The 13,150-nt window shown below is 44.6% G+C and overlaps 1 protein-coding gene across 1 annotated transcript in view; it reads right to left on the reverse strand.

Annotated features, from left to right (window-relative positions):
- Nucleotides 1–8,574: 8,574 nt before the first annotated feature.
- Nucleotides 8,575–13,150, reverse strand: part of PHEX (phosphate regulating endopeptidase X-linked) — a 97,798-nt gene continuing 93,222 nt past the window's right edge. The window contains exon 22 of the mRNA XM_049835011.1: nt 8,575–10,112. Coding sequence (XP_049690968.1) covers nt 10,010–10,112 — 103 coding nt within the window. The 3' untranslated portion in view covers nt 8,575–10,009. The remainder of the gene's footprint in view (nt 10,113–13,150) is intronic.

Below are 13,150 nucleotides of genomic sequence, written 5' to 3' on the forward strand. Positions count from 1 at the left end.
ATAACGCATGACGCAGGGCTGGAGGACGGGAGAGGAGGCAAGGCTCAGCCACCCGGGTGGGATATGCAGAAGGTGGCTGCTGAGGCAGGGAAAATGCTGCTGGTGCTTTGCTTTCGGCAAAAAAAAAAAACCCCGCACGGCATCAGGGAGAGAGGGTGGAGGCAGGAGCAGGATGTTGGTCAAATCCATCTAAAAGCCTTTAGGAGTGACAAGTGGCAAATTCCCACCTCGCACGCACGCGTACACTTTTCTTTTTTAAGGAATGGTGTAGGGTGGCCACCAGTTGCTCCCAGTGACACGGAGGGGTGGCCTTTTGCGGCAGCGCGGCTCTGCGCTCCTTCCCTTCGGTGTGCCCGCACAGCCCGACTCAAAGGCTGGCACCGGAGAGTTGCTTTCAGCAGCGACAGTAAGTACACCAGAGCAAGACGAGAACATCAGACCCTGAAATTTAGGGGAAGACTGAAGCAGAGCTGCTAATCCCACTTGAAAGGATGGGCTCATGTCCAATTACGGGGTTTTTCCAATCCACTGGGAAAGCCATTACACTGATGGCAATCGGATCGGTGCAGCCGTGGCAATCTTGAAAGCATTTAGGATATCTTTGATTAAATGATATAGTGGGCAAAGACTGAAATTGCTTTCGTAGCAAAAACCCAGCATGGATAGTTTTTTAATTAAAATGAGCTAATATTTGTAAAATCGCGTGGAAGGGGGACAATAAAACTGAGGGATACGAGAGAGGGAGAACACCCCTTTGTTTTCTCTGCTGTCTGATTATCACCGCACTGTTTTAAAAATCCCTTTGCTTCCCTGTGTAATCAGGTTGATTAAAATCCTCTAAAGAATTAAAACAGCTGCACAGACTTCCAAAATCACACTCTTCTCTACTGTGTGTGCATTGTATTCTTTTCAACAGCTTTGTTTTCAAATTATTCTTTTCCCTTCATTGCCTCTGAAAGCCTATTACTGGATTTATTAAAACAAAGCTGCATAAGCACGCTGCGTACAGACACAATGATTGCCTCAACACATGTTGTTCTTGCAAGGAGTACTGTGCTAGCAGGTCTGAACTGCTGGCTGCTGTGAACTGACTGCAGAACAAAGGAAAACCCAGCTGAAATAATGAAAGTGTTCACTAAAGGAAGGCTCCATAGTTTGCCCTTCTGTCACATGCTGAAGAGCTGAAATAATAATTATTAAGCTTCAGGCAGACCATGACATTTTACTTCAGCCAGGGCTAGGAGGAGAAATGTTCCTCTATCGTCTCCAAAATGACCTGACACCGTTCCGCTGTCTCAGGCTGGGACCAGGTAATGCTGCTACCTGCAAGCTGTGCCTGCCCGCCTGGGGTGGCTTGGGAAGCGGCTACGCTGCTCCCTTCCCGCTCCTGCTTCTCCTTGTTTTGCCGAGCTGCGGGAGGGAGAGGGGATGAGGAGACGCCGGCGGGCAGGCTGGAGGCAGGGCACACGTGCGTTGCACATACCCACGCTGCACGGATGCACGTTACGCATATACGCACGTTGCACATCCCTTCCCCGTTACCGCTGCTGATGGTGACAACGGGCCAGCCAGGGGACTGGCACCTGGCCGGGAAATTTTTGGGGAGGGAGGAGGAACGCGTGAAGCCTGGTTCGGTGGCACGCCTGTGCTTGCACCAGTCCTTGCACTGGTGCTCGTGTGAACCAAAGTGTGCCCGACTGCTAAGACAGATCTCTCCGGGCCGAGCCCCTTCCTCCTCCCCATTTCACTTGTTTTGTGGGGTGTTTTTTTTTGCACAGGCAGCCTTCCCTAAGGAGGCAGGAGGTTTAACCGAACGGGCTTAAACCTGACTCTGTGAGGAGGTGCATTGCACCCGCTGCTGAAGGGGGAACTGGTGCTGGTGGCTCCTGGCCGGGCAGCACCGGGGTCCCCATTTTCTTACCGAGCTTCCTTCTGTGCTGCTCTCCCACTGGTGGGAGGTTTGTGGGTTTTAACTCGCTGTCGTGGTTTAACCCCAGCCAGAAACCGAGCACCAGGCAGCTGCTTGCTCAGACCCCCCCACCTAGTGGGATGGGGGAGAGAATCAGAAGGAAAAAGGTAAAACTCGTGAGCTAAGAACAGTTCAATAGAACAGAAAGGAAGAAAATAATAATGACAATAATAACAATAATATAATTACAATAATAACAATAATAAAATGACAATAACAATAATAAAAGGATTGGAATATACAAGTGATGCACAATGCAATTGCTCAACAGCCACCGACTGACACCCAGTTAGTTCCCAAGCAGTGATCCCTCCCCAGCCAACTCCCCCCAGTTTATATACTGGACATGACATCACACGGTATGGAATACCCCTTTGGCCAGTTTGGGTCAGCTGTCCTGGCTGTGCCCTCTCCCAGCTTCTTGTGCCCCTCCAGCCTTCTCGCTGGCAGGGCATCAGAAGCTGAAAAATCCTTGACTTAGTCTGAACACGACTTGGCAACAACTGAAAACATCAGTGTGTTATCAACATTCTTCTCATACTGAACCCAAAACATAGCACTATAGCAGCTACTAGGACAAAAATTAACTCTCTGCCAGCCAAACCCAGGACACTTACCCAGCCCATCCAGCCTTTTGCACCATCTCAAAACGAAGGGAAAGCCACACTTGCAGGCAGCGGCGGTTCTGCAGATGCCCACGGCTGGAGCACGAACAAGCACGATGCCGGTGCTTTTATTACCGGCCTCAGTCTGTAGGATGCCTCGAGTTTTCCCACCCTATTGATATTCACAAGAAATCTACTTTAATTTCTTGGTCGGGACAATAGTTGTCTTTGTTTGGCTAGGCGGTATCGTTGAAATGTCTTGGGTGTAGCACAAGGGGCACAGGGCAAGCACTTGCCTCCTTCTTGCCGAGTGGCTTTTCCTGCCGGCGATGGATCACCCACCTCCTCCCCGGCCACGGGCACCGCCTGCTTTCCCCATCACTCCAGTAACACAAAACTTTTCTGTCTCATCATGGAGACAAAACTGGCTCAGTGGCACCAGTAAGCCTACGCTTAGTTTGGTAGGACATACTGCGTTTACTTCAATGGTTGCTAGAGCCTCATCTGGGAAAGTCAAGTTGAAAAAAACTACTTTGCGATTCTGAAACACTGATAAAGTAACTCTTAGAGTGTTTAAGTAACATGAAAGTGCAATACCTGCTTGATAAGAGCAGAGTCAGTCCTATGCAAGTGACTGAGGACAGGGCAGCTTTTGAAAACCCCAAAGGCTAGAAAATTTTTTTCTGGCTGGAAGAAAACATGTGTCCCAAATAGTTTTAAATCAGTACAGTCTATTTGCGGTTATCCAGACAGAGTAAAATGCTGGCCTCACAGATGTTAATCACCCGAAGAAGTCAGCGAGGTCAGAGTTTTATCATGAGACTCTATTTTTTTTTAATTAATTCATGTTTCTGACATTTTTATATACACTTACATAGCACAGACTTACAGACTTCCTGTGCCGTGCCCCATATATATATATATATATATTATCTTTTATAGCACTGCTTGTACTAACGCTTTTTAAAATCTTTAATGATTTACAACACTAAAGAGTTTCTAATTTCTCTTTATCATCCTATCCAGAGGTCACTCTGTATGTTGCTCTACTCTCTCCAGTGCAAACGGCTGAAGCCCCATTCCAGCAGAATGAAATGAAAGTATAAGCATTAAGTGTCTGGTTAAGACCAGTCCTATTCCACAAATATGCGGGTGTTTTTAAGATGCAGTGACGCTGTATTGTTTTGCAGTATGGACCCATGAAGGCACCATTTTTTTCCTTTAAAAAGCCACGATATGGAGATTGGTTGAGTCATATGACTGTTCTGCGTGCTTGGGGGAAAAGAACAAAAAGAAGTGCATCAAACTAGAAGTCAGTGGCAGAATTGCAGGCACAGCCTTCCTGGGGGCCCCGGACACCCTAGAAAAGGCAGACAGCCCCTCCAGCCCCGACGGGATGAGCTCTGATCGGTGCTGGGACCCCCCCAAAGGACTGAGCTGTAACACTCACACGTTCCCCTGTGAGTTACAAAGGCAGACGCGTCTCCTGCGCTCAGGCTTTTCTCCCAGCAGAAATGATCTGCCAAGTTTGTGAACCATTCCCCTGGCCCAGTCTGGCAACTGCATCTTCTACAAGAGCATTTTCTTTTAATTGTGTATCATGGCATATATTCATATATTCATGTTTCTCTAATTGTTGTATTAGAGAAGATAATTTTTTTTTGCCCTGGTTTTACCCAAATACTTTCCTGGTGTTGAAGTAAGAGGATGTGACCATATTTTTTCAGATTCCTGTACTGAAATCTCTGCTACTCACATTTCAGAAGGGAAGTATGTCATTGATATAAAGTGACCAACACTGTCATTGCTCACTGCACCGCTGGTATGTTAAATAAACTCTGTGGTAGAAAATGTTTTAAAATCCCTCTTGAAGCCTTTCCCCACGCTTTGTTAAACAGGTCACTTTTTTTCACCACTTGGAACAGTAGTTATGGATGTGAGAAGATTTTTAGAGACATTTTTAAAAATCTGCATCTAAGTTCACACCCACAGTTAATGTATTCATCTGTATATGTGTCTAACCTTGTACGTAAAGCTGTTTCAGCTGTGGTGCTTAGGGATGATTAAAATTATATCATTGTATCTCTTTCTTTGATCACAAATTAGTGCAAGGCATTATCTTGATTCTCAGTAAGTTCCAACTTTGATGTTATATTTAATAAAACATAATGCTGTGTTGGAGAATCCCTCAGGAATCTTTAATTTCTTTTCTTTTTTTAATATATATTACATTTTAAATGGGATTAAATTATCTGATTAGCGAAGCAGGCTCTTGCTGTAGCAGATAAACCCTGAATTCCTCCGGGCGATCTCTAGCCATTGTTAAAGAATCTTTCCAAGATGCCGGCAAGCTCAGCAAACCCCGTGAGAATTAAGCAAAAACATTTTCCTCGTGCTGAGGCTGGTTTCACGCTCCAACCCCAAACCTTGCTTTGTTCCTTTATCTTCCTCCACGCAAACCTTTGCTTTTGCCCGCAGAAACGTCGGTAGGGCTGCGCCGTAAAGGAGGTGACGCCGGCCTTCAAGGACAAAATCTCCCTGCCACCCCAACCCCAAGGGCTGTGGGGAGAGACGCCCGCACAAAGCGACGGGCTTTGGGAGGCCGTGCCACCACAGAGCATCATTCCAAAGATGCGGCAAGGCCATCTTCGGCCGGCGTCCCCACCGGGTACGACTGCTCCTCGCTGCTCACGGGCTTCGTGCTGCCTTGAGGTGGGCCAGCACCGCTCCTTACGGGCACCCAAGCAGTGCCAGGAGACTGGTCAGAGCCCAAGAAATCGGGCGCTTAGCCCCGAAGAGCCAAGTTGGTGATGCGTAAGGCCTTGGCACTAAGGTCCCCGTGCCCAAGCAGCCCTCGAACAAGCGCTCGGTCAGGCTCGTGAAGCACCCGGTGAGGAAGAGCAGCAAGGTAGGCTGCCTGCCATCACGCCAGAGGCTGGGAAGGCAGCGAAACCAGTTAGTCCTGCGTGCTGGCTGGGAAGAGACGCTGCTGGGCTGCCGCTCGCGCTCAGGCACGGCGCTAGGGTTATCCTGGTAAAAACGCTTCTGGAAAATGCTTAAACAGCAACTGAAAAGCAGGTGATGCTACAAAGGATGGGCTGAGGCAGGAACGGACCTGGACAAGAGGAGAACAGTGAGGCTGGTGGATCTTCTCCCACCCCTTCTTATGCTCTGGCGGCTTCTGGTTGGGACGGCTCTGCCGCCTGCCGTGCTGCAATTTCTGCAGCATCGAGCTCATCTGATGTTCATTTGAATTGTCTCCAGCAGATTAGTGGGGGCAAGCGGAGCTTGATAAACGCTGGCTGGAGGTGGCTAGACAACCCTCTGAGAGAGGAGGTCCTTCTTAGCCTGCCAAGCAGTAACGGTAGCCTCGAGAACCTGGTGCCATGTCATTACGCTCTTTATTACATTTTATAAAGACTATATATTACAGAAGTAACATTGTAGAGTTGGACAGTGACTGGCCAAGCAGCTTTTGCCATACTGCAAGCATAGGAAAATTCTTCATCACTTTGGCTTTTATTGGCTAACACAATTGTCTTTAAAACAGCGAATCAACCTATTATGCAAGAAGAAAAATTAAAAAGTACAATAGACTGACTAGCGAAATAAAAATCTGGATTAAAAAGACATAGACACAAAAACCCTTTTAACTCACTATAGTTTGGCCTCTCGAGTTGTCAGGATTTTGATATTTCTTTGGAGACAGAGATATATGTATATATATATAACATTGCTGTGAGATATACTTCTAAGCCTGCAATATGTCGAATAATACTCAATGAAGAGCTATACATAAAACCACCTGATTATTTTATAAATAATTCAAACATTTAGCGTCATAATAGCGTTCCTACCTAAAGAATGCTGAAGTCCCCCTGCACAGGGCATGAGGCAGAGATTTATAATGGCACTGGGTTTTTTGGTCCTTTGGCATCCAGACCCAGCTTGGACGTCGTTTACATACCTAAGCACTTTACACAGGTAAACAGCACAGCCGCCTTTTCAGAGAGCTACTCGTTTGTAAGGCTAACTCTTTCACAATGCGATCAGCAGAACTACTACTCACAGTGTATAAGGTGGTGGTTTAGGGTTTTCAGGGTTGGGCCAGAAAAAGAAGAATAGAATAGAATAGAACAGAACAGAATAGAAGAGAACAGAATAGAACATTTACATGTTTTCAGGACCCAAAGAAGGGGAGATGGGACAGGAATAGAGGTTGTTTCTTTATGTCTACACAGTAGAAAAATATCTCGTCAAATTTAGACAGGTAAAAATGTTTCATTCATAGGTGATCCTTCTCCTCCTGATCACTAGAAGAGAAGATTACCAAGCCAACAGGAAGAAACATCTCACAATATCACTGGCAGTTAAAAAAAGCAATTTAAAAGCTCTGGGAGAAGAATATATATAATGAAGGATCTGTTTGCATAGATGTAATAAGTGAGCCTGATGCCAACACAGCCAGGCATTGCCAGCATAGACCCAGGAGGCACAATGTGAAAACAAAGCAGGGCCAGGGAGTCTGACAAAAGAGGGAACGGGAAGAGCCCTCAGAAACCATCACCATGTTTTGTCTTATCTTTGGTGACCGAGTGTCAAGAACGCATTTGATTACCTTCTGCTTTGCTTTCCAACTGGTACCTAAATACCTGGCTCCAAAGTGAACTGCAAATCGCGTCATCAGCTGTTCGGTTGGAGGTGAAAAGCAGGCGGGTGAGGCAGGCCAGGATCCTCCCGCGGGCACGTACGAGACCAAGGCACTGAAAACCTGAATCGGCAGCAAGGCTTCACTGAATGGGGATGCTACGTACAATGAACGTGCCAGTCAGCAGCAAGGACTTCTGGCTTTTCTGGCAGCACGTAGGCCCCCTCTCAACTGGTAAAATCAGGGTACAAAACCTGGTGATGCCCTCTCTTCCTCCCTCCCAGTGCCCTCTCCCTGCTGCAGGAGATGCCCTAGCAAGGATGAAACAGTTTTGCAGTGGTTCCTGTGCTGTTGGGAATATGCATACCACAGTTCAAAAATCCTTGGTATTAAACACGAAGGGAGCAACAAGAGTGACATTTAAGGCAGCAAACATCAGGCATTTTAGAAGAAATTGCTATCCAGTACAGAGAAACAACCCCATAAACCAAAAAACGACAGAATCTGTCCCACTGGAAAATAGCCATGAGAGAGGAGCTCTTGCAAATGCATCTCTGATCTGAGAGATAAAAATCAGAAAACTTAAAGATGACTGTTGTGAAACTGGCTTTGCATAGTCCAGTAATTTAGAAAGCTTAGGTAAGTGATTGAGTTGATGTCCTGACTTTTCTAAGGACAACGACCCTATTGGTACTACCTTTAATGGGGCCAGGATGTCACCCCTGAACTTCGTGCTGTTGATCCCAAGCAGCCAACACGAAGTCGTGTCAGTGCTCATATGAGCACAGGAATTAATTCAGTACAGTATTCAGTTTGCTAAGGAACTTTCCCATTAGCAGGCAAACGGTATCACTTTGCTCAAGACCCATACCTGCTTGTTTGAGGAAAGTCTCTGTGAAAATACTGCCATCAGTTTATGGGAAAAGTATCTCCAGGAAAAAAATTTAGTAGAGGCAATTCAAATGACAAACTGTAAGCCATGGAACTCAGGAATAGAGCTGGCTTGAAGGAAGCAAAAGTGCTTTTCCTCTTAAGAAAACTTTGACTTTTTGAGGGAAAAATTGAAAAAAAGAAAGTCCTGGTCCCACAACATAATATTTTGTTTCTAAGAAGTGGCAACAGTGCCTTGAGTTCAGGAGTGTCTGCTTCCTTCTCTCTGGAAGGCAGCTTCAGGGCCTGTTTCCTTCCATAAATTATGTTTCCATGATGTCCCCCTTCTTTACAAAGAAGCATAGGAAACTACCCTCATTTGCAAAAACTTAGCTGCAGTTGAGCCTTCCTCTACCTTGACTATTGGACAATATTTGACCAATCCTTGTAACAAAAGTTTATCTTACTAACATTTTTATACTGATAAAATAACATTTAAGCAAATAGAAGAACTTATATATTTTTTGTATATATATATATAAAAGTATATACACACAGAGACATATATAGATTTGCACTAATTAAATCAGTCTAAAGAAACTCTCTCTCCATTTGAAACAATTCCACCATGTAAGAATGAATTAATGCACCAGGTATAAATAAATACCAGTTAAATATCTATCTTTCTGTTGGGGAAGAACGGGCTGGTCTGTTCCACACACCCCCAGTAATAGTTCTGTGTTAAAGTTTTTCTGCTGCAATAAAATATGTTTTTTACAAATATTGTTAGAAACCAAATTAAAAACTCACCTGGCCTGCATGCATATGGTATTTAAAAGTCCTCTACTCTTGACTTGTTCTTTTTATCCAGACAAGTCAAATGCTGCTGGTACTCTGTTTTTCAGTCACATATTCTTCTTTCCTTAAAATCATAAGTCACCCTGCCCTGTCCAGAACGTGAGGACAAACATGCACACTACTTACATTCTCCTGTAAGACCCAGGCACTAAGAAATCCCTAAATTAAAATTGGTATAATGTTTCAGGCTTAAAAATAAAGGTAGGTGAAGCTACCTTCAGCACAAGGTAAAAATCACCTCCCTTGGGGAAAAAAAACTGCCCACACTGTAAACAGGAATAAGTGTCGTAATACTGTGGCTGCTGGGAATTCCCTCTGCAAGCCTCTGATTTTCACCATACATAGATTTTTATCATAAGCTGTTCTAAAATTAGAAGAGGCCATGATCTGACAAGTATCCTTTCTGTTTAGTCCTAGCAGATGGAAACCATGAGGTGCTTTCTCAGCTTGAAACTGTTCCAAAACCTGAGGCACTAATCTGACATATTAAACCAAATTTATATAAAGTCTTGTGTCTTTACATCATGCAACATCATTTACGGCATGCTGGGCAGTGACAGTTTAAGCTATGAAAAAGCTGTATCACACAGCAGATCAGAGCTGGCTTTATAGCAGGTGTCATGAATTTCTTCATCCAGAAAGAATAAATTTTGTGGGGGAGCATTCTGCATAGCACCCCTGCAAAGCAATAGATTAGAACTGGATTTTAGCATTTACCTCTTGCTCAACTATAAATCAGGAATTAGAATTGATAATGGCACGTATCCATCAACAGCAGTACAACTGCAGATGAGCAGGAGTAGTTCTATGGATAAAAGGAGTTCCTTTTCTGTTGTTATTGTTAAAGAAAACCTATTCTCTTCTATTTCAAATGTTTCTAGGCTCTGAATAGAGAGTGATTAGATCCATGCAGGTCATCAGCATGGGTAAGGAAGATGCATTTGAAGTAACACCCCTCCAGGTTGCAGAACGTTACTCCAAACTCTAGCGGTGGGCGTGAGCTCGGGTGCAGCAGTCCGGATTGCAGACCCCTCTGGACGGAAGACCTGGAAGGGACGTCTACCACAGCCGGCAGGATTCTGCCCCTCGGTTCATCGTCGTGTTCGTTGGGCAATTGAAAGCTTTACGGAACTCTTCAAAGTTGCTCATGGCACCGATAACTCTGCAAAGAGAAAAGCGATTGACATGCAGCTTGTCTTCTGTTAAACACTACAGACCTGTAAGCGTTTCGGTGTGTTCACTTCAGGTTGAGTTTTCAGGCTCTCCCTGTCATTTTTCCACAAATAAAACCAAAAAGCTCAGGAGAACCACCCCCATTTAAAGTTAACGTGAAGACAATCTTGTTTCATTCGGTGCTTTGAGAAGCACCTTTGCCAGAAACTCAGCGAAAAACCACCGCATTTTGTGGCTGCTATGTCATTTAGAACAACTTTCTAAACTGACCCTTGGCACCAAAGCGGGGAGATCAGCAGTAGCCTGGCATGGTGGAATCCTTCTTCCAGCCCCTGCCAACCCGCTGCAGCCCATCCAGCGGTCGGGAGGCTGGAAGAACCCACTGCGGCTGTGCTGGAAGTGGGTTGTTTTGGCTCATTCCAGATTCTTCAAACACCCCCCTCTGCCCAGCCACGTACACACACACACACGCGTGTGTGCAGGCTCCTGGGGGCTTCACAGCCTGAAGCGGGGGGGGGACCCCAGGCAGAGCTTCTCTCAGCGGCCGCCTCAGCCTTACACCTGCAAGCATCTCATCTCCTCTGATCTTTTGGAAATAGCTCACTCTTTGTCTGCAGTCATCCTTGGCTCCTGCTTCCATGTCTGTATTATTTCACGCTGTCAGAAATTATTATTTTACCATCGCTAGACTGGGATTGTGTTGTTTGCTGATTTTTCCTATGCTTTTAAGCATCTTGGAATTTACTAACCTGAAATTTGCAATGGTATAGAAGTAAAGAGCATCCTGAGTTAAAAGCAGAAAAGTATCTACTGAGATATTAACTGTATGCCTTTTCTCCCTCTTTGTTATGCAGTGGGAAGGCATTTTTCTCCATTACAGACAATCAGCTTCTCAGCGTAGCTCAGCGTGGTAGAAAACATTCTTATTACATTGATTAGACTTTCTGTGGGTAAGAAAATTTGCACTCAGCTGGCGCAAAAATGTCTAAAGGTCAGTTTTGTAGGGAGAATTACAAAATTAGGTTAGGCTTCAAGTAAGATATACAGCTTTACTCTAAAAACATTGCAAATATATATTCAGGGACTGAACAGCAAGAGCTGGTCATGCAGAACTGCTGCTGAAGTTGGTGGGAGTTCTGCCTGCCACGCCAGGGATTTCACTCTGAAACCGGCATTCAGAAATAGCAAAGACACATGCTAATACTGAAAATCTGCCAATTAAAAATAAATAAAACCAGAATCTAGCCAGTGAAAGATCTTTATGTGTCCATGCACGTGACTTTTCTACGCATGGTTTGATATTGCCACACATTAACTGTGGAATCAGAGTGGGCTGTCTGGATTTCATCCCACTGAACTACAGGAGAGACACCTTCGTCTGAACAGGTCACCCTGGGCTGCCTTGGCAGTCAACAGAAAGATGTATTTGCAGAATCTAAGTAATCTAAATTTATTATTTACAGAAGGATATTATATATATATATGTATATATACACACACACTCTTTCAAAATGCCTATTTTTCTTTGTGGAGAAAACCTGAGGTGACTAACCTAACAGCTGTACTGCTGTTATACTCATAATGGTCTTGGGACATAAAGGAAGCAAAGCTGGGAGAAATAGATAATATAATTTGTTAGCCCAGTTGATATGATTTGCAAGAAGAGATAAGCACCACAGTTTCTCTTTAGGTCTGAAACAGAAGCCTGTTCTGAATATCTCAGATAAAAGCTAAGAAAAAGTTTTGTCTGTATTTTCTAGACCCCAAATTCCTCTAATCTTCTCTGGAATTTTCTTTCTTAGCCTGATTCCTTCATGAGTTTTCCTCATGAATACACTATCCCCAGGCTTCCCTGTACATTTTGGGATTTGCACCATCTCATGGGAATGCAGCTATGTAATGATTCAGAATATATAAATATACATATAGGTATATAAATCTGAGGACTTTAAAAGACAAGAGATGGTTATTTTACCAAAATCTTAACAAGGGTAGGAATTCTAAAAAAATATCACTCTGTAGGCTGAAGATCAGCCTGATAGTCCTGTCCTTATCGCCATGATGTATTTTCAATTGTTAAAAGGCATGCAGATTTGCATGCTGCACCAGTTTTACCCTCACTAGCTGGTGTAACAGGTATTGCAAAGGTCAAGTAGTGCAGATTTCAATCCAGAGTATAGAAGCCTACCAAGACCAAGCACACGCATCTGCAACGCTAGCTTATATTCAATTTGTGTCAGCCTGTTTCCAGCTCCATTATTTCTTAGCCCGTTCTGGTTATAAGTAGCCCAAGGTGTGTTAATGCATGCTGTGTTTGTATCTTCAGCTTTGGCGTGGCTGTGTCCAGGGAACACGTCCGAGTGCCTGTGAAGGAACATCACAGCTCCCCTGGGAAGCCAGTGTTGCTATTTTTCACTTTACCAAGAGAGAACTGTTGCAAAGGGGGCTCATATCACCTCAATTTGGCCATGGAGAAGGTGATATCCCAGCTCCCTCTTTAGTCAAAAGAAAGCGGTAGGAATCTCCAGAAGGCAACTAATCCAGTGTGTCGGAGACACCTCCGCTATGAATCAGCTTGTGGAGCTAACATCCTTCCCCCAGATATAGAGGTAATGCAGCACTTGACTGAGGACAAACACACAATTCTTAGCGAAGTAAATGCAACCGATGTGAATCCCAACAGAAACAACTTGCTCTTGGTCACACAAACTCTGTGGAGAAGCAGAGAAATAAACTCTGGCTTCCTAATTCTTATGTAGTCTTTAAACTTTCCCCTTCTCCAGCCTCTCCTTCTAGGGGTTCATGGGTGGCTGTGGTTAGGGGAGCCTGGGGGACGCCTTTTGGGCAAAGACACAAACACTCTGTTAGGGCAGGACTACCACAGCTCCTTCGAGGAAAGTGTTTCTTGAAGGCCAACTGTAGAGTTTAATCTCAAACGGAACCTACAGGGCATGTTTTGCTTTGCATTATCAATATAATTCAAGGTACTCACTTTAAAGCTTTTAATGAACTCGGGAAGATTAAATC

This window comes from Accipiter gentilis, chromosome 32 (genome assembly GCF_929443795.1).
Source record: "Accipiter gentilis chromosome 32, bAccGen1.1, whole genome shotgun sequence".
NCBI lineage: Eukaryota > Metazoa > Chordata > Aves > Accipitriformes > Accipitridae > Astur > Astur gentilis.